Raw genomic sequence first — 22545 nt, 5'->3', positions numbered from 1 at the left:
TGCCACCCAAGGTAGGTAAAGAAGTCTGTTTGAATACCCTACCTGGTATCATCCTGGCACTGAAACCCATTGGAGTTTTGTTCATTTGAAGGGAAAATGCCTTATACACTAGATGACTGCATCCTATTAGTAAAGAATAACAGTCAGTGTTTGCTAAAAAATGGAAAAATGGTTGGCCTGACCTGTTGCTCAAAGTTTTCACTTACCTTCGCCTTCCAAAGTAATCTAAGGTGGAACAGATACCTTTCAAGGCCAAACATGATGGCAGTAGGGCACTTCACGTATCGGCAATGATATATAGCAGCTGACGGTTTGACCAGGGCAGCCATTATTATGAAGAATAGTTTAGATATGCCCCAGTTCAACATCAAGCTTACATGATAAGCAGATGGCTAGGGTTCTATTTATAAGGGTGATCTTGTAACATGCCAAATATAGGAATCCCAAGGCATATATTGAACTGTGAATGGATGTTTGCAGTGGGCATTAGTAGAGTAGCTACTAATTTACATATAGGATATTTTACACATCATATTGTTGCTACAGAGTTTATTGTTTTGTACGGTTTGCAGTGGGTGAAGGAGCATTGAAGTGTCAGAGTTTGGCAGGGACATTGGGTGGGAGCATATCTTAATTGGGGATGTCATAGAGATTGGATTGTGGAGCATAAGATAAGTGGTTACAAGAGAAGAGAAAATGCCTCAAGAACATCCTCAAAGGCTCCTGATAAATTCCAATATCCCCACCAGTTTATGGGAATCTCTTTCCCAAGACCACCCAAGATGGAGAAGAAGCATTTGTAAAGGTAAAAACAATCTCATGCATCTCCAATAGGCCCAAGTAGAAGTAATGCATAAACAATGGAAGAAATTTAGGAAGGTATGAGCATCCTACCTGCTGAAACACCATCTGCCTGCCCCCAATCCTGTACTGGACTTTAGTCACCTCACCACCCAAAACTCTAGAGTGGAGCAGAAGGTAGGCTGGTATCAGGGAAATGAAGAGAGTCGTCTGAAATTACCTCTCAAGAAGTTTCCTCATGCAGATTATGGGTTATGACACCTTTGAGCTGCTGTAAATCATGATTCTTTGAAAAGCTGGCCTAACGCTGATGACTAGAATTTTCCACCTCTGCAAATGAGCTGGTAAAGTCAGGAGTTCAGAATATGAACTCATGAGTCAAAATAACTCTTAAAAAGGCATTCATGAAAATCAAAGCCCCTCGGGAATGGGGTTGGGAATCCCAGAATTGAATTCTAAATGCCATTTGCAACTCTGGTTGGGTGGGTGTGTTGGGGAGGCAGTGGTGGAGGGCTAGCCCAATGAAATTCAAGGTCAAACTGTTGCAAAATTGAGAGAAGTAAGAGGGATTGGAAGGTACAAGTTACAAAGTACTGCTAAATTTAATAATGCCATAAAAATGTAAAAGAAAAAGCACCGTGGATTATCTCTGGGAGGACTAAATTGTAAGGTAGAAATGTTATGTTAAAGAAATTGATCAGATAAAAATGGGTACTTTAAACAGTTCTGGACCTCCTTCCGATCACAGCGCTTTTGATCTGCTACTCCCTGCAGCTACTCTCTCAAACGTTGCACTCGGTCTCCCTCAATCCCCTAGGTTCTCACTGAAATTAATTTCAGCACAGATTCCTGAAAGTTATACTGCTAGATCTCCGATACAGTGCCAGTCACTAGTTACCTTCAATGGTGCCATACCTGGACAGTTAACTTAATTGGGTCCCTCTTTTCAGATTTCATGTGTACAACAGCTATGTTGGACTTTTTCGTCTGAAGCTCTAATTTTGGAAGAGTTGAGGAAGCTGAGATCGGTATGACGGAGGGTGCACCGCTAATAATCAAATCTGCAGCTTGTGGAACACCATTATCAATCCGTGGTTCACCTAGAAATGGAGAGGAAAAGTGATTGATGAAGATGACAAGAAATACTTATACTGATTAGTTTTGATATCATTCTAAACTGGTTATTAAGCTCACAGGTAACAGAGTTTGGTACTTATTCCAAGTTTACATCCAGTTAGAACACCAAAAATATGAGAAATGTCTTGGAGAGGGACTCATATTTCTTTGCTTCAGTACACACCAGAATCAGATTAGCACTGAACATACATACTTACTGGTGTGTTTCCTTTTAGACTAATAAAAAGAGGTTTACACTAATAAAAAGGCCACTGTTCCTAGATCCAGAATAATGGCTTTAATGTTTTACTCAGTGGTAATATAGAGTCTTCTGCATTAAAAAAACACACATTTTAAAATTGGAAGACTTTGAGTATAAACTAATAGTTAATGTGACATACTCTGGGAATCTGGTAGGTGCTTCCGAGTGCAAACTTAGAGTAGAAAACATAAACCACTTTGCACAGAAAGAATGATCCATGTTTGTGCTAAAACAGTCAATTGTGGCTATGTTACACTGAGTACACTATTAGATTCAGCAGTCATAGGAAAAATGCTATAGTCTATCATAAAGGAAGTAAGAGTGGAGGACTTGGAAATACAAATAAAATCAAGCAGTCAGCATGGCTTCATGAAGGTGAAATCATGCCTGCCAAATTAATTAGAATTCTTTGAGGATTAAAAAGTTGGATAGATAAAGGGGAGCCAGAAAATGTAATATATTTGAATCTCCAAAAGACATTCAATATGGTATCACACACTAAGCAAGTTAATAAGATAAAAGCCCATACTATCCATGGAGGTAGTATATTTGCATAAATAGAAAATTGACTAATCAATAGTAGAGATTTGAGACAAAGGGGACATTTTCAGCATAGCAAACTATTAGAAGTGGAGTGCTACAAAGATCAGTGCTGGAGTCACAATTATTTGTAACATATTAAAGACTTAGATAAATGAGGTGAATGCACTGTTGTCACATTTGTTGATTGCACAAAACAGTTAGGAAGGCAAGTACTGAGGATGACACAGTGACTCTGCTGAAGGAGAAACACAGGTTAAGTGAAAGGGTAAAAGCTTGATAGATGGAATATAATGCAGCATAATATGAGGTTATGTATTTTGGCACAAAAGATAGAACCTCTGAATATTATTTAAAAGAAGAAAGGTGAGCTCAAAGGGATTTTGGGGCCCCAATGCATGAATCACAAAGAAAAGCATTCAGATGCAGCGAGTGGAAGGGAAGGCAAATAAACTGCTGGCCTCTTTTTCAAAGGGAATGGAGCTTAACATAAAGAGGACTTGCTAAGACTATACAAGACACTAGTCTGATCCACTTGAGTACTGTGAACTGTTTTGAACCCCTTAACGAAGGAAATTTACATGGCACTGGCAGCAGTCCTGAGAAGGTTCACTAGGCTGAGTGTGCTGGAGGAGAGTGTGCTGGTTTAGGCTTGTACTCATTGGAGTTTAGAAAATTGAGAGTTGATTTATTGAAGCATACACGGCAAAAGTGAGGACTGCAGATGCTGGAGATTAGAGCTGAGAGTGTGGTGTTGGAAAAGCACAGCAGGTCAGGCAGCATCCAAGGAACAGGAGAATTGATGTTTTGGGCAAAAGCCCTTCATCAGGAATGAAGCTGGGAGCTAAGGGGATGGTGAGATAAATGGGAGGGAGAGGTGGAGCTGGGGGGGTGGGGGGAGGTAGCTGAGAGTGCAATAGGTAGATGAAGGTGGAGGTAATGGTGATATGTTGGAGAGGAGGGTGGAGCATACAGGTGGAAAGGAAGATGGACAAATAGGATAGGACATGAGGGCGATGCCAAGTTGGAAGGTTGGAACTGGGATAAGGTGGGGGGAGGAGAAATGAGGAAACTGGTGAAATCCACTTTGATGCTATGGGGTTGGAGGGTCCAGAGGTGGCCGATGAGGTGTTCTTCCTCCAGGCGTCGGGTGGTTATGGAGGAGGATCAGGACCTGCATGTTCTTAGCAGATTAGGATGGGGAGTTGAAGTGTTCAGCCATGGGGCGGTAGGGATTGTTGGTGTGGGTGTCCTGGAGATGTTCTCTGAAACGCTCTGTGAGTAGGCGTCCTGTCTCCCCAGTGTAGAGGAGACCGCATCGGAACCAACGGATACAGTTAATGACATGCGTGGAAGGTACAAGTTTGTTAGAGGATTTGACTGGATAGTTGTGGAGAGATTATTTTGCATTGTGGGAGAGTCCAGGATCAGAGGGCACAATTTCAGAGAAAGTGGTTGCCCATTCCACACAGAGATGAGAGTAGTCAGTCATGGAATTCTTTATCACAGAAGGCTGTCAAGGCTGGGTCTTTAGGTATTCAAAACTGACAGCAATTTTTAATTATTGCACAAATCAGGGGTTATGAGGATAAGACAGGAAAGTGGAGTTGAGGATTATCAGATCAGCCATGATCTCACTTCATTTTGGAGCAGACTCAAAGGGCTGAATGACCCAATTCTTCTCCTATGTCTTATGGTCTTCACTGCACAAGAGAGATAAGGAAAAGTCAGCAAGGATTCCCATTTACTAAGCAATGACTCAATAGTGCATATTGCATTTCATCCCAATAAAGGTACAAATTCAGTAGAAATTAATAGAATCAAAAAGTAGTGCATTTGCCAATGCAGAACTTGAGTTTGGTTAAAAAGAGACACATTTTGTCAAAGCTTTGTCTTGTACTCAATTTGCAGGAAACACCCATGTAAATATAAAACAACACTTATGTGATATGAGAGGATATTGCTGATTGATTGGCAAATAAACTCTGATTGCCCGGAGTGTCGGAGGCTGAGAGGTGACCTTATAGAGGTTTACAAAATTATGAGGGCATGGATAGAGTATATCGGCAAAGTCTTTTCGCTGGGGTGGGGGAGTCCAGAACTAGACAACATAGGTTTAGGGTGAGAGGGGAAAGATATAAAAGAGACCGAAGGGGCAACTTTTTCACGCAGAGGGTGGTACGTTTATGGAATGAGCTGCCAGAGGATGTGGTGGAGGCTGGTACAGTTGCAACATTTAAGAGGCATTTGGATGGGTATATGAATAGGAAGGGCTTGGAGGGATGTGGGCTGGGTGCTGGCAGGTGGGACTAGATTGGGTTGGGATATCTGGTCAGCATGGACAGGTTGGACCGCAGGGTCTGTTTCCATGCTGTACATCTCTATGACTCTGTGACTCATGACAAAAGTCAGTTAACTACCAAGTTTTGTTTAAATTTTAAACCAGACAGGCTGGCTCTGATTGATAAAGGCAATACACTGGGAAATGATCCAGAGAATGGCTGTCATCTATTTTGTTTAATTGAAACATGGTATGTCTTCATGTTCTTTCTGTCAACAAAAGACAATTTCCTGTGTACGAATATGTGTAGCTTCTAGTTCACTCAAATGTCTGTCACTGTTAAGTCAATTGACATTCCTAAACTTGTCAGCATAATTCTTTTACACACTGTGGGTTATTTAGCAAATATTGTTCCTTTCCCAAATTACATTTAATTTTGGAGATGGTGTTTTAGGTTTTGCAAGCATGAGCTGGTTGGGTCCTGTCAGATAAAGGGAAATGCTGTTTGATACAATCTGCCAGTCTTTGGAACATAAAGCCTACACACATAGCTTCACACTGGCACTGAAGTTCTCACAGCATGTGACTATTGTGTCATAGATTGAACGTCATTTAGCTTGATGGCAACATCCTGGTAGCGGCATGCCACTACTCATGTTGCTACTACGTTCCTCTCATTAAAGGCATTTCCTCTCATTTCTCTTGTTGCTTAATCCCTTCCCTAATGGTCCACCTACAGCAAATGGACTACAGAGATTCAAGAAGGTTGCTTACCACCATTTTCTCAAGGGTAACCAGGGATGGACATTAAATGCGGTTTTAGCCAACGATGTCAACATCCCATGATTGAACATAAAAAAAGCTTTCAATCTTTTTACCTTTCCAGAATTATCTGAGGTAGACGTGACACTTTTCAAGACCAAAAGTGAAAGCCGTAGGCCCATTCATCAATTTATGTGATATACAGTGAGAAATAATCTGATCAGTGTTGCCATTATCCCGCAGGATGACTTTGCTATGCTGTATTTCAGTGTGCAGTTTGCCTTGTCTAAACAATGACCAGATTGGCTCTGGCCAATTAGCCTGACCTTGGCATGAGATTTCAGAATACTTGGAAGCATATGGTAAAGTACAGCAAAGTCAGCATGATTTCATCAAGGGGAGGTCATGCCTGTCAAATATGTTAGAATTCTTTGAGGAGGTAATGAACAGGTTAGACCAAGGACAGTCAATGGATGTTATCTACTTGGACTTCCAGAAGACCTTTGGCAAGGTGCCGAACAGGAGACTACTGTGTAAGATAAGAGCCCATGGTGTTAAAGTCAAGGTACCAGCATGGATAGAAGATTGGCGGTCTGGCAGAAAGCAGAGAGTGGGAATAAAAGGGTCCTTCTCAGGATGGCTGCCAGAGACTAGTGATGTTCCACAGGGATTAGTGTTGAGACCAGAACTTTTCACTTTATACATGAATGATTGAGATGAAGGAACTGAGGGAATTCTGGCTAAGTTTGCAGATGATACAAAGATAGGTGGAGGGACAGGAAGTATTGAGGAGGTGGGGAGGCTGCAGAAGGATTTAGACAGGTTAGGACAGGGCAAAGTGGCAGATGGAATACAATGTAGGAAAGTGTGAGGTCATGTACTTTGGCAGGAAAAATAAGGGCATAAACAATTTCTTAAAGGGGGAGAAAATTCAGAAATCTGAAGTGCAAAGGGACTTGGAAGTCCTAGTCCAGGATTCTCTTAAGGTTAACTTGCAGGTTGATTCGATAGTTAGGAAGGCAAATGAAATGTTGGCATTTAATTCGAAAGGACTAGAATATAAAGCTATTGTCCAACTGCCCTAATATCACTGTATATCATGGACAGAATCAGTTTACAATGATCTGTGTGTGTGAAAGAAAGAAAGAGAGAAAAGCTAAATAGAATCAGCAAGTCTCTCTTATTCAGTATCTAAAATCAGCTGGAAGCTTGTGCTCAGATTGAAGAGAATGGGGTCATGATGGTTTTAATTAATGCTAGATTTGACAAGAGGGAGGTATTGCCAGAATGACCCATATTGTAGAAGTCAGTTTTAGATTACAGGTTATCTGGATGGAAAAGGAAAAAGGAACTAAGAATCACTTTGGACTGGCTCCTGGGGAATGAAGTGTCAAGAGGGATATGGGCCAAGTGCTGTAAAATGAGACAAGATTAATTTAGGATACCTAGTTGGCATGGACAAGTTAGACAGAAGGGTCTCTTTCCGTGCTATACATCGTTATGACTTTATAATTTAAAGGACAGTAAAGAGTAACTGTAGCAGGCAACAAGGTAAAAACAATGACTGCAGATGCTGGAAACCAGATTCTGGATTAGTGGTGCTGGAAGAGCACAGCAGTTCAGGCAGTGCCCGAACTGCTGTGCTCTTCCAGCACCACTAATCCAGAATGTAGCAAGCAACATTCAATCTTTCCAAATGATAATCAGGGGGAACTGTTTTGTAGTTTAGAATATAAGTTACCTTTGAAAATAATTTTTAGTCAATGTTACTTTAAGTCTGTGTGCTACAAGAAAAGTTTTAAAACTTGAAGTCTTGCATGAGACCATTTCAGCTATTCATGGAAGTTCAAATTTATTTTTAGAAGTTATTGGTTTCAATGGGGATTATACCGAGAGAGAAACTGGTTTGGTGAAAGTATCGAGAAGCAGAGGACACAAATTTAAGGTAATTGGCAAAAGAACCAAAGGGAACATGAGAAAACATTTTTCTTATGCAATGAGTGGTTAGGATATGGAATGCACTGTCTTGGGAGAGTTAGTGCAGGCAGGTTCAATTATGGCTTAGAAATGAGAACTGGCTGAGCACTAACAATAAAAAAAATTGCAGGAATTTAACTGGTCAAGTTAAATTGCTCTTGCAGAGGACTGGTACAAACTCAGTGAGCCAATGGCCTCTTTTCATGCTGTAACTATTCATTAATTCTAAAAGCTGCCTAAAGTTCTCTCGGACTCTCTTTCACACCATACTAAGAGAGATACTCCTCCTAGCTGATGAGAGGAAAAAGGTTGGCTTACAGGACAGTGTGGTTTGAAGTGGCAGAAAAACTAAGTAGTAGGAGGGTGAGGATTCACTCCAAGATAGTGTGCTGCGAGAAGTTCAATGAATTTATCATGGCAAAATGGTGAGTAGTAAAGTGTCAAACTCCCAACACTGACTTCTCTAGTCTTTGTTTGAACAGAACTGCTGAGATAAACTCAGCTTTCAGCTTCACTCATTCCTATCATTCAAGACATTTCCTCACATTTCCATCTGATCAGCTGTCACCAATTGTCACCCTCACCTTATTCTCATGTCAAAGCCATCTCTCACAATAAAAATTCCTAAGTTTGATCTTCCACACTCTCAGCACATTTCGTGGATAAGGGAAAAGTGATGCCCTTGAAATTATATTGATAATGAATTTGTGCTGAAGAACAAGAGAGTGGTGAAAGGAATATCAATTTTTGAAAAGGAAAACTGAGCTAACCTAGGTAATTACAAGTCAGTCAGTTTTGCAACTGAGATAAAGAAAATTTGGAACATATAATTAAAGTTGTAATTATTACATTCTAATAAATTTCATCATCACAGTATTAGGAAATGACAGATATGGTGGAATGACACATAGTACAATTGGAATTTCAGACAACTACCATCAAGGCAGAACAAAAGTGAGTATTTGTGATATTTAAGGCTACAAAACTTGGAGAGTAAAAATAAATTAATTTTAAAAAGGTTAGAAGGAAGAAAGAGAGAGTAGAAATTTAGAATAGCTTGTCAGGCTGATTGCAAGTGGATAGCGATGCATTAAGTTTTGATGTCAAGAACCTACTTATGTTTATTGATCATATCAATAATTTGTGTTAAGACCAAGAGGGACTATTTGTCAAATTCGCACATTACTAGAACAAGAGGTTTTGAAGAAAAATAATTGTGTATAAAAGGAAGATGCAAGAAGATAATGGTGGAAGAGGCAAAAAGCAAGCTGATGGCATTCACTGACACTGTAGATGATGTGCTACATACTATACAAGTTGTTGGCCTTGTCAGTAACACCCACATCCTGCAAAAAAAAAATCAAGCTAAGCTACGTTTGAGTTTTATGGAAAGAGTTACAGATGAAAAAATTGAAAAGTGAGGCAGGTTGACATAAAATTTTACTAAGGTAAAATTGGGAATACTGCATACTGCTCTGGGTTCCACACTATGGAAAAACCATTGATCGACACAGAGGGGATGATACACATTAACCGGGAAGTCATCTAATATTACAAAATACAAATACAAAGAGTGGATCAAAATTGTTAATATTTTCATTAGGAAGAGAGAAGATGATAGAATTATTTGAGATGTACGTTTAACTGTGTGAAAGATTAACAATGGGTAGATATAAACAAACTGTTTTTGGTGGTTGAATGCTAGGACATAAGATGGCATAGATATAAGATTATTTGAAAGAGATAGAATACAAAACTTTTTTTTCTTTTTACACAGCATTGTGAAGCAATGATGACTGAAGCAGACATTAAGAATCAACATTAAGAATAAAGTGTCAGAAATGTTTGAAAGAGAGAAGTATTAAAAGGAATGGAAGAATGGTGAGGATATGGGATTAGGACAACTGTTGAGTGGAAGGTAAACACTAACATGAAGTAATAGACCAAATGGCTTCATTTTGGGTTCTGTAACAGAACTGCAGTTATCTACATTCCTGATTCCTTTAACATGAAAACCTCAATCATATGTACCTTGATTCTTCTGTTCTCTAATGAACACAGCCCAAGTATTTTGGCCCTATCCTGATTTGAAGGTTGGGGAAGACAGTGAAATGGTAGTAATGTCAGTTAACTAGTAATCCGGAGGGCCTAATGTTCTGGATGAACCATGGCAGCTGGTGGAATTTAAACTCTATTTAGAAAGCGAGAATACAAAATGTTAGTTTCAATGATGTTGTCATGAAACTAACATTAATTCTTACAAGAGTCCACCTGATTCATCAAATCCATTTAGAGCTGGAAATCTGCCATCCTGACCAGGTCTGCCCTATATGCACCTCAAAACCCACTCAGTTCAAAGGCTTTTAGCCATAAACAATCAACAGTGGTCCTTGACTATAACATCCATGAAAGAATAAAGGAAATAGAAACAGGCAAATATAAACCTTGATGAATAATACAAATGCCACAAGAATCAGCAATAAGAAGCTAAATTTGGAGACAACAGGAACAACATGGAACCATTTACATTATAACAATCAGAACCTTGACCAATCCCAGAGGGCAGGAACTAATATATTCATATTACCATTTGATAGTCATGGAAAGATTATGCAAGAAAATATATATAAGGAGTTGGTGCAGCCAGACACAACACCTGGCAGGTCAAAGAAATTATTGAACTGTGATGCAGAAGAAAAATGCAAAAACAGCAATTCCAGGTTGATTTCTCCAACTGGAAAACAAAAGTCCAACCAGGGCCATGCACTGGAACTCCAGATCAGTACAAACAAAATTACTCCATGAAGTCATAAGAAATGTAGTCAAAAGAACACATTTCAGGGTGAACTTCAATCAACCTGATATGAATCAGGTCAGACCTGGACATTAAAGGCAAAGCTGCTTCATAGCACAGGCATAATAAAAGTCACCAGAGATATTATGCAACTCAGCCTTGGCATTTTGAGTCGAAGAATATGGTGCTGGAAAAGCACAGCTAGTCAGGCAGCATCTGAGGAGCAGGAGAGTCAACATTTCGGGCATAAGCTCTTCTTCAGTGTCTTCAGTGATGAGGACATTTTAAATCAAGATTGAAATTAATCAATATCCAGCTGAATTACAAAAATGGAAACCATGGTATTTTAATGGACAGCTATCGCAGAGCACTTCTGCTTAACTTATTTTGATATTCAGAAATTCAAAAGTGGACAGCAACAGTTCAAGGAGGTGGCTACATTTTTCTTGTAGGCAATTATGAATGGGAAAAAAATGTTGATATTGCCAGCAATGCTTACTTCCTATGATAAGAATAAAAATTAAACTAGTAATCCAATACCCTCCTCCTGCAGGGGCCTCCAGGTCTGGCGTGGCGACCTCCTGGCCTGGCCCGGTGACCTCCCTTCTGGCCTAGTGTGGTGGCCTCCTAGCCTGGCCCAGCAATCTCCCAACCTGGCGCGGCTACCTCCGAGCCTGGCATGGCAACTTCCTGGCTTGGCATGGCGGCCTTCCTCCTTGCTTGATGTGGTGGTCTCCCGGCCTGTGATAGCGATCTGTCTCCCAGCCTGGCACAGCGGCCTCCCAGCCTGATGTGGCAACCTCCAAATGTGGCTTGTTGCCAGCATGGAGTGGAGCCAGAGCCCAGCGCAGACTGTCGTGCCACCTCTACGCTGAAGAGAGTGTGGTCTGCTGTACTGAATTTTTATTTCTGTACTGTCTAAAATCTTGTAACTAAAGAAGCTATGCCAAGATACTTTTGTATCTAAGTTGGTGCTAAAATTGACTACATGTAAACTTTTCACTGTACTCATTGAGTATATGTGACAATGAAGGCTATTCTATTCTATTCAGAGGCCCAGACTAATGTTTCAAAATCCCAAGCTCCAATCCCATAATGGTCGCTGATGATATTCAAATTAATACATTAGAAAATCTTAAAATGTTTGCCTTGGTGACGATAACTATGAAATCTTTATGAAAATAACGGATTGTCATAAAAAATGCCTTTTCTGTAAGCAAATCTGCCATCCTTACCTGGTGTAGTCCACAATTTTACTCCAGAACCACAGCAATATAGTTTACTCAAACAACCCTCTGAAAAGGCCTAGAAAACCACCTTATGAAATAGTTTAGAAAACCAGTTGGTTAGATCAAATCACTATAGGAAAGTTAACAAAGAACTAAATCGGGCATTCCACACAGCACAGCCCAGTCCAGACACCAGAAATAACAATGCTACAACCTGACCAGTTGATGATTCAAAGTCCTCTTCATTAACCAATACCAAAATTGGGAAGCTTTCCAAGATGAAAGAAACAGCCTGACAAAGTTATACTCTTAAAATCATACCTTTTAGTCAATACCTCATCATAGCTGGATGCATCATTTCCCTTCAGTGTAGAGGTGGCACGACAGAGGAATACAGATGGCAGGATATGACCCTGGCAACACTCAGTATTATATCCGGGTCTCATGATGTCTTATAGCATCAGATTAAACACAAGGAAGGAAATCTCCTGCAGATAGTGATCACCACACCTTCCTCTCAGCTGGTGAATTTGTACAGCTCCATGTTGAACAAAAATTGGAAGAAGCACTGAGCATGCCAGGGGCACAGGATGTACTCTAGGTGGGGGGGCCTACAATGTTAATCCCAAAGAGCGGCTCAGTAGTATCACCATTGAGCAAGCGAGTGGTATTACAGTTTATTTGCACAGTACTGCTGTCCCCTTTCTCCCTTCCAATCTTTCCTAAATGTCTTCAAAATGCTCAATCAAGTAAATCTTGCTATGAGCTAGGTCTCTTTATTTTTCATTGTTTCATGTAGCAATTTGTATGTGCAGCTCACCAACCTTAATCATAATAATGCACATTAACTTCAAACACATCTTAGACTGTTTCCCATCTGTCCACAATTTGGTTCCTCATATTTCTCAAGTATTCTTTACTCCAGTGCTATTCATTTAAAACTTTCCTCACAGGAACAGTTGACCTCCTTGTGAGGAAGAGACAAATTTTTAAGTTGATAATTAATGCGACTAGTTTGGTTTTTAATTCAGATTTAATCATAAACTGCAGCAATACTGTCACTCATTTATATTTGATAAATATTAAAAACCTTGCTTGTTCCTGACCACCTGATGAGTCAATACTGATAAATGGGAGAAAGTGAGGACTGCAGATGCTGGAGATCAGTCAAAAAGTGTGGTGCTGGAAAAGCACAGCAGGTCAAGCAGCTACCGAGTAGCAGAGGAGTTGATGTTTCAGGCATAAGCCCTTCATCAGGCATTCCTGATGAAGGGCTTATGCCTGAAACATTGACTCTCCTGCTCCTCAGATGCTGCCTGACCTGCTGTGCTTTTCGAGTGCCACTCAATACTGACAAATGTTGAAGTGAATGAGTAGAAAAACAATTGGATTAGCTATTATAATTAGGTGCAGCGATGTTATTAAAATAAGTCTTCTTTCTTGATTTAAATCAATGACTTCCATATGTATAACTATACCAAAGCCAGAAAAAAAACTACCCTCAACAGACTTAAGAAGGACCTGAGGGATAACGTTTCCATGCAGAGGGTGGTGTGTGTACCTAATGAGCTGCCAGAGGAAGTAGTGGAGGCTGATACAATTACAACATTTAAAAGACATCTGGATCGGTATATGAATAGGAAGGGTTGAGAGGGATATAGGCCAAATGCTGGCAAATGGGACTAGCTCAGAGTGGGTTGTCTGGTTGGGGTGGACAAGTTGGACCAAAGGTCCTGTTTCTGGGCTGCATGACTAATAGGAGCAACACTTCATTCCTACAGATAGGCCAAAGAAGGGGTAATTTCACATAACTGGGATATATAGCAGCTTATGGAGGCTTTGCTTTGTGAGAATACAGTTAATTACTTTACAATAACTGTAAACCTGCTTTTCCATGGGCATGTTTTGTCTTTCTCTGCCCTATATGGTATCAAGCTGCATTTAATGCAACATGGTTATCTAATAGTAATGCAGCATGATTCATAATGGTTATTTCCTAGCTTTCTATGGAGGCAGCACATTGTTTTAATATCTAATATAGCCTGTCACAAAATAATAAATCAAGTGTTTCATTATGTCAGGAGATGGCTGCCTGAAAGCTGTCACCACCATTAACCACAGAACTGTCAACAGTGTCATTGTGGTGACTGCAAGCTAATGATAACCTGACTGCATTGCAGATAGATCTTTTTCCTCGGTGGAAGAGTCCTCAACTAGAGGACACAGATTTAAAGTGAGAGAGGAAAAATTAAAAAGGTCCTGAGAGGTAACTTTTTCATGCAGAGAGTGGTGAGTATGGAACAAGCTGCCAGAGGAAATGGTGGAGGAATGTACAATAACAACATTTAAAAGGCATCTGGATATATGAATAGGAAGGGTCGAGAGAGATATGGGCCAAATACTGCCAAATAGGACAAGGTGCGAATGAGTGGAAGTGAAGGATCTATTTCCGTGCTGTATGAATCTATGATTGCACAATTTTTAAATTATTCATTTTTATGTTTATTTAATTTAGCTTTGCCACTCTGAGCTTACAGCTTTTAGAAAAGTTTAGTGAAAAATATACAAAATATTCTGTACAATTAAAATGGTTCTTAAAAATCGAAAAACTATGGATGCTGTAAATTAGAAACAAAACCAGAATACAATATTTCATCCCCCTTTAAAAAAAATCAAATAATACAAAGGCCATTTCTTTTTGTCATTGGATAAAGATGGTTTGCGCTGCTGCTTCACATCACAAGGGACCCAAGTTCAATTCCAGCCTTAGATTACTATTTGTGTGGAGTTTGCACACACTCCCACTCTCTATGTGGGTTTCCTCCGAGTGCTCCGATCTCCTCCCACATCCAAAGATACGCAGGTTAGATGGATTAGCCTTGGGATATGTGGGGTCACGGGGATGGGGTGGGAGTGGCTTGGTGGGATGCTCTTCAGAGAGCTGGTGTGTACTCGATGGGCCGAATAACCGCTTACCCACTATGATTGTTAAAAGAAAATTCTAAAATATTATCTTGGCCAGTCTGAATAGTTGCTTTTATTGTCAATGGCACCATGCATATACTGAAACAGCAGTGATGCAACAAAATGGAACGGTGGCTGCCTGGAACAAAGATGGCATTGTCCAATTAATCATACCATTGGACTGAGTCAAAACTCCCATGGCAGTACAATGAAGTAAAAGAGTCTTAAGCTTATTTTTTCCATGTGAATCAATTCCTTCCATGAATTGTAGTTGCTCCTTAAACAAATGTTAATTTTTCAACTTATCCAAAATAATAAAAGTGAGACAACCCAGTGACTTATATGAGTCTGAGGATACTAAAGGTTTTTTGTCATTACTTGAAAGTGTTCTAGCAATTATCTAACATCCTTGTCATTCTGAAATGCTTTTAGTGATTTTTACACCAGTGGAAAAATATCCGTTGATTTCAGTGAGCTGACGCAGGAATTTGACTCAGCCCTGTCATGTGATGGTATGGGCAATACCATCTTTGCTCCAGGCAGCTTCCATTCCATTCTGTTGCATCACAGCTGTTTGTGTGTGCTCACCATCACTGCGATATGTAGCACTAATAATAAATGCAGCTATATTGAAAACATTCATTCAGTGCTTAATAGGTCAAGTAAAACATGAACACTTGTTAGTAAGAAATAAATAATGTTGACAATTGTGAGACAAAATAATGCTAATTGTTCAGTCTAAACGCTAAAATCCCTGTGGTTACATTTTTTTCCCCAAAAGGTAATTGATGTTGTTTTCAAAATAAAGACATTTAAACTTAATATTTAGAGGAGAGAGGATCTTGTTGCTGAACTTGGTCACTTCTGAGGGGTTACTTCTTACACTTCCAGTTTCCTGTTCTTTCCTAGATAATCTTACTTTCCTGCTTTTTCCCTATAGTCTTAGAACCATTTAGAATAACTTAATTTAATTCCTCTTCTGAGTCTACTGGAATGCCATGAATAAATCCACAATTGTACATGTACTCATATGTATGCAGGAAGTTTGACACATTTAGTGCAGATGACAACATACAAAATGTAATTATGACTTGTTCTGAAGCTTAAATTGTTACTAACCAAAATAAATTCCCTGAATATGAATCTTTATTCAGGTTTTAACTTCAGGAAAATGACAAACTGTGGAAACTAAAGAAAAAGATCTCTCTTTTAAAGATTTTAATTGGTTCTGAATTACAAAGGTACAATTTAATATGCATTCATCGGCAATAAAATTCTTAAGTACAAAAAGAATTAATAATGCAAGGATTTCTTACTCGTAAACATTTGCCATTAGTATCTCATTTGGCATTTCAACGTGCCTTCTCTAATATTCTTCACTTAAAGCTTCATTTGCTTCCAATGCCCTTTATGAATTTTGAGTGTATGTACAGGGAGCCTTCTTATTAATGCAGGGACTAAAGTTCAATGCTTCTTCAATGATGCTCGCCAGCAGGGTAGCTGAATGACCTTCAATGGCACAGCATTACCTGGAACTAGCTGCATTTCACCAGTATATTTAATGGGATCACAGCCTCAACAGAGCTCAGCTAAACACTCTCGTCCCACATTATTTATCTACATAAGATATGCACCAAGGCACTGCATGGCTGGCTTTCCACAACTAGCAATGACTATTGGATTGTACACTTGATATCAGATTTAGCAACCTTTAGATGACAAATTTCTGTCTTTGTGGTTCAGTATCATGGATGATGTATTTACCCACTAAACCATCAGTGACCAACAGATTCTTAGCTTTCATGAAAGCTGCTGTTCATTTTATAACCTAAATTCAGGTTCCTACTTTCTTCTATGGTTGAACCAGAAATGTGGTTATGGACATGATAACTGCAACTTGCATTTTTATAATGTTTAAAATGTTGTACAATATGTCAGTCACTTAACAACAATGTTATCAAACTTAGAATCACGTAAGGAGATATTAGGAGAAGGAACCAAAAATTTGGTCAAAGAGCTGGTTTTGATACGGAAAGTTAGAGATGTGGAGAAGCTAAGGGAGGGATTTCTAGCATTTACAGATCAGGCAACTGCAGACACAGCCACCAATTGTGGAGTGATAAAAATTGGACTTAAGAAAGCAGACTTGGAGACACGCAGTGATCTCAGAGGGTCATAGGGCTACAGAAAGTTATAGGGGAAGGAAGAGAGGCCAGTGAAGGATCCAAAAATGTGTTAATAATTAAAACAGTAATTGCTAGTCTGGAAAATAGTTGTCACAGAATGGTTACAGCATAGAAGAAAGCTATTTGACCTATTGCCTGTATTTGGTGGTCCAAAGGAGCAATTCACCTAAATGTCATTCCACCAATATTTTGCTTCTTATCCACACTATTATTTGTTCTAGACTTGTCTATTGTATTGCACTCTGAGCTGGACTCTGACATTTTCCCTTTGTAATCCTGACCTCATCAAAAACACTACTGTCTGTGTCCTTCGTTCTTTGCTGCCTGCTCTACAAAACCCAGCCCATCATTCCCCTTACCACAGGCTCTTCAATCCTTCCAGGAACTGTCAAGAGTTATAAATGCAGTATCTTTAAGACTCAGACAGAGGTCAGAAGATTAAAAATGAGGTAGTTCTTGTTTATAGCAGAAACAAAATTCCCAGTGGCTTTTGAAGTGAAATGGCTGAGTCACACTACAGGATCACAAATTATGATTATCCATCATTGTTGTTGGAATTGCAGCAATATAGGTAGGGGAAGAATGAAGTGGAAATTTGGATTCAAGTTGCTTTTTCTGAACAAGAAGCAGAAAGGCAGGAAGGAATAAAGTCGAAAATAATTTTAGAACTGGATGTAACAGAGCTGGATACCAAAGAGGAATTGAAAATTCTAATTTGAGTTTCCAAAATGTTTTATAGACAGAATTTACAAAAAGGATCAAAAATAGAGCTTGCTGGAAAAGCTCAGTAGGTCTGGTAGCATTTGTGGAGAGAAACCAGAGTTAATGTTTCAGGTTGAAGAAGGGTCAATTGACTTGAAACATTAACTCTGATTTCTCTCCACAGGTGCTATCAGACTTACTGAGCTTTTCCAGCAATCTCTATTTTTGTTTTTGTTTTACAGCATCTGCAGTGCTTTCGGTATTTAATAAAAAGATCAGTATTTGCTGTATTTAGTAAGATGGAATTTCAGTTCACAGAAGAATATCTCAGGGAGTTCGAAAGGTTATGTCAAAGGCTGAAGAAACTCAATTTAGGAATTCCAGAGTCTGTGCTAGTGTTTTATCTATTGGATTATGAACAAATCTTGAAAACAGTTCAGCATTTGATTTGATGGGTGCTCAATTTCATGGGAGCAACTCTTTCTTCTGAACAAAGAGTTCTGCCCTAAAAACATTTTCAGGGAGACAATTGTTTCCAGCTACCTTCACAGGACATGATGTGTGTTGCGCACTGATACAGAGCATGGAAAACTGTAATGATATTGTCTTTCAAAGTTTCAGATATCTGTATGAGGATGGAATTTTTGAAAGATGTTTTGCAGGAGATTGTACCTTTAATTGGTTTCTGAATGAGGAAACATACAGGATTTGGGGTGACAGCCGACAGTAAATCAACCCCATGAATCCTTTGAGGTATAATTAATAAGTAGCTCCCCTGTGATTCTAGATACTGCTCTGTCAGAAATTGTCCAAAAATAAGGAATCTAGTACTGGAAACAACACATAAAACAGATGGTCTGTGGATAAATATTATATAAATGAACAGCAAGAAAATGTTGTGTTAGTGGCCAAAGATTTAGGTAGACCCATGAATCTCTTAGTTGATGATTTAGTCAATTCTGCTGTATCAGATAGTGACTGAACCACAACTGTGTTTGATGTCAATTGCTGAACTATCAGTTGGAAACCTGGGACAAAACAGATAAAAATAGGATCAAAGATTATTAAAACTCTTCCCAGGTTCAATTTGGGATGACAATTTGTTATCAATTTTAAAGAGAGTGGTTTTCCCTGGTGAAAGGACTGTACCATTTCATAAGTACAGATTTCATTCTGAATGACATGCCATTATTACTGAGTAAGCTTCGATTATAAAAGCAAAAATGCATTTGGACATGAAAAATGATAAACATTTGTATTTGTAAAGTGCTAAACCTGAAATTCACAGGATACTGATATCATTGTATTAGGTTGAGGGATCCTGGACTTTTTCATCAAGAGGTGTTATTGACTGCTGCAGATAGGAGTCTGGCTTGTAAGACAAGGATTACAGTATATGGAAACTGCATTAAAAAAATTAGCTCATTCCTCCTTGCAAAAATTGAAGCTCCTGTTAAATGATGTTGTAGTTGTTGATGAACAAAATGTAGAACAGGTCACCTTGTAATACTAAATATTGAAATACATCACGACCATTCATAAGTGATTATTTAGCCTCCAAATTTAATGTAGTAGTAGCCATGGATCTGAAGAAGTGGGGCAAAGATTGGAGTGTCTTTCTATTACATTTTGTAGATGAGGTGAATAAAAACCAAAAGAACTGTGGATGCTGGAAATCAGAAACTGCTGGAAAAACTCAACACGTCTGGCAGCATATCAGTGTAAATGTTTTAGGTCCAGTAACCCTTTCTCATATATGGAAATCAGAGTTAATGAAATGTTAACTGATTTCTCATTACAGATGCTGCCAGACCTGCTGAGCTTTTCCAGCAATTTCTGTTTTTGTTGTAGGAAATCCAAGATAAGTTGGACTGTAGTGTACAAAGTTGTGGAAAAGTGGGTCAACAACAAAGTGCTTAACAGTTAGTAGAGGTGAAGTTGTAATGATAGATTTCAGGACTTGAGTGAGAACTTTAATTTTAAAATATGCATACTAGCGCAGAAAGTTTGTTCAGAAATGGCTTGTATGAAAGAACCCATGAGTTGAATGAACTGATGAAGTGTTGCACAAAATACTGGAAGATCAGGTAAACTGTAAGTTACGAACAGTATTGGCATGGGCTGTACATGCAAAAAATTGCTTAGAGATGCTGACAGAGTTTAAAATTGCCTTCAATACTGCATGACGACTCTCAAGTAAGAATGATCAGCTTGATTGTTTTGCATTCATCCAAATGTGTAACATGATTGTTAGGAAAACAGTTTTTTAAAGCTAAGGAATCAGAAATAGTTAGCAGAGTGTTGAAACATTGCTTCATTCTGTCAAGAGGAGATTTCAGATTTAGTGATATGGTTTACTACAACAGAGAAGGACAAGAGGAAAAGGACAGGAAAAACTTGACTTGACAGGAAACCTTACATAATACAAAAAAGGTATTAAACAATAAAGGCACATTCTTCATGAATACTGGAGATAAGTTATGAATAGTCAAACTCAGAATTGGGAGAAGTGTTGATGATAAGGCACCATGTACTTTGCATGCATGAATTTTACAACTGTGAAGCACTAGGGGTAGGAATTAGTGCTCAGGGTACACATTTTGACTCATGCACGGATTGTGAAGAACATGAAAGAGTAATCTTGTGGGGAACAATTAACAAAAATATATTCTCCTATTGCTGAGAAGATAATTTTGAACAACTTTTTAGCCATTTTACTGGCATTTTCTTGGATATCAATGCAGCATTCTTTCAGGGTAAGTGCAAATTACTGCTTATGCTGGAATCTGCACTGAAAACCAAAAAAATGTTGGAAATCACAGTAGGTTTGGCAGCATCCTTAGAGAGAGCTCTGATGAAGAGTTATCCAGTCACAAAATATTAGCTTGCTCTCCCTCCATGAACGCTGACTGATCCAATGGGAGTTCCAGCATTTTTTTGTTTTCATTCCTTCATTGTAAACTGACCAACAGGAAAATTCATATAGCCTGCAACTGTAGCAATAGGAATAGAGAGAAAGTTCTGTAAATTGCATAAATGTCTTTATGGATTAAATGGTGCTTTTCTGGTGTGATATTTTCAGTGAAGACATGTTAACATTAAGGAACATTCATAACTGAAAATGGATCTGGCAATGTTCTATTGTCTGGGCATCCTTATGATGCATGTAGACAGTTTTTGGTGGGCAGCACCAATTACTTTGAAGAAAAGATTATCTACCAAATTATGAAGAAATTCAAAATTGGCAGTCAAGCTTCTGGACTTTTCAAATTATGTAGGTTTGAAAATTAAGCATGGTGAGACAAATGTAATTCTATACCAAGAATCTTACTTGAAAAATGTTAATCCTATTGCAATTAATTATACCTATATGAGCACAAAGATGAGGCTGTTGTCAAGAAAGAGTTGAAATAACTAAGGTGTCTTGACAGACAGGAGAAAGTGAGGACTGCAGATGCTGGAGATCAGAGCTGAAAAATGTATTGCTGGAAAAGCGCAGCAGGTCAGGCAGCATCCAAGGAGCAGGAGAATCAACATTTCAGGCATAAGCCCTTCTTCAGGAATGAGGAGGGTGTGCCAAGCAGGCTAAGATAAAAGGTAGGGAGGAGAGACGTGGGGGAGGGGCGTTGGGAATGCGATAGGTGGTAGGAGGTTAAGGTGAGGGTGATAGGCCAGAGACGGGGTGGGGCGGAGAGGTCGGGAAGATGATTGTAGGTCAAGAAGATGGTGCTGAGTCTGAGGGTTGGGACTGAGATAAGGTGGGGGGAGGGGAAATGAGGAAGCTGGAGAAATCTGAATTCATCCCTTGTGGTTGGAGGGTTCCTAGGCAAAAGATGAGGCGCTCTTCCTCCAACCATTGTGTTGCCATGGTCTGGCGATGGAGGAGGCTTGACCATGACCCCACCTCCCACCATCAAACCATCATCTCCCAGAACATCCATAACCTCATCACCTCAGGGGATCTCCCATCCACCGCCTCCAACCTCATAGTCCCACAACCCCGCACCGCCCGCTTCTACCTCCTGCCCAAAATCCACAAACCTGACTGCCCCGGCCGACCCATTGTCTCAGCTTGCTCCTGCCCCACCGAACTCATCTCTGCATACCTCGACACAGTCCTGTCCCCTATAGTCCAAGAACTCCCCACCTATGTTCGGGACACCACCCACGCCCTCCACCTCCTCCATGATTTTCGTTTCCCCAGCCTTATCTTCACCATGGACATCCAGTCCCTATACACCTCCATCTCCTATCACGATGGACTCAAAGCCCTCCGCTTCCTCCTTTCCCGCCGACCCAACCAGTACCCTTCCACTGACATCCTCCTTCAACTGACTGAACTGGTCCTCACTCTGAACAACTTCTCTTTCCAATCCTCCCACTTCCTCCAAACCAAAGGAGTAGCCATGGGTACCCGCATGGGCCCCAGCTATGCCTGCCTCTTCATCGGATATGTGGAACAGTCCATCTTCCACAGCTACACTGGCACCACCCCCCACCTTTTCCTCCGCTACATCGATGATTGTATCGGCGCTACCTCATCCTCCCACGAGGACGTTGAACAGTTCATCCACTTTACTAACACATTCCACCCCGACCTCAAATTTACCTGGACCGTCTCAGACTCCTCCCTCCCCTTCCTAGACCACTCCATTTCTATCTCAGGCGACCGATTCAATATGGACATTCACTATAAACTGACCGACTCCCACAGCTACCTAGATTACACCTCCTCCCACCCTGTCCTCTGTAAAAACGCCATTCCATATTCCCAATTCCTTCGCCTCCGCCACATCTGCTCCCAGGAGGACCAATTCCAATACCGAACAACCCAGATGGCCTCCTTCTTCAAAGACCGCAATTTCCCCTCAGACATGGTTGACGATGCTCTCCACCACATCTCCTCCACTTCCCGCTCCTCCGCCCTTGAA

The 22545-nt window shown here is 39.9% G+C and overlaps 1 protein-coding gene across 9 annotated transcripts in view; it reads right to left on the bottom strand.

Moving 5' to 3' along the window:
* The window catches only part of kiaa0586 (KIAA0586 ortholog), a 515789-nt gene that overhangs the window by 190656 nt on the left and 302588 nt on the right, over positions 1-22545 (bottom strand). For all 9 annotated transcript variants that reach the window (XR_006312780.1, XM_043697759.1, XM_043697766.1 and 6 more), the window contains one exon: positions 1717-1901. Coding sequence is in view for 8 of the 9 variants with exons in the window: in XM_043697759.1 (XP_043553694.1) it covers positions 1717-1901 (185 nt within the window). In the remaining variant the exon portion in view is untranslated. The remainder of the gene's footprint in view (positions 1-1716; positions 1902-22545) is intronic.

This window comes from Chiloscyllium plagiosum, chromosome 10 (assembly GCF_004010195.1).
Source record: "Chiloscyllium plagiosum isolate BGI_BamShark_2017 chromosome 10, ASM401019v2, whole genome shotgun sequence".
NCBI classification, from domain to species: Eukaryota; Metazoa; Chordata; class Chondrichthyes; order Orectolobiformes; family Hemiscylliidae; genus Chiloscyllium; species Chiloscyllium plagiosum.
This window is presented reverse-complemented; position numbering and strand designations above follow the sequence as displayed.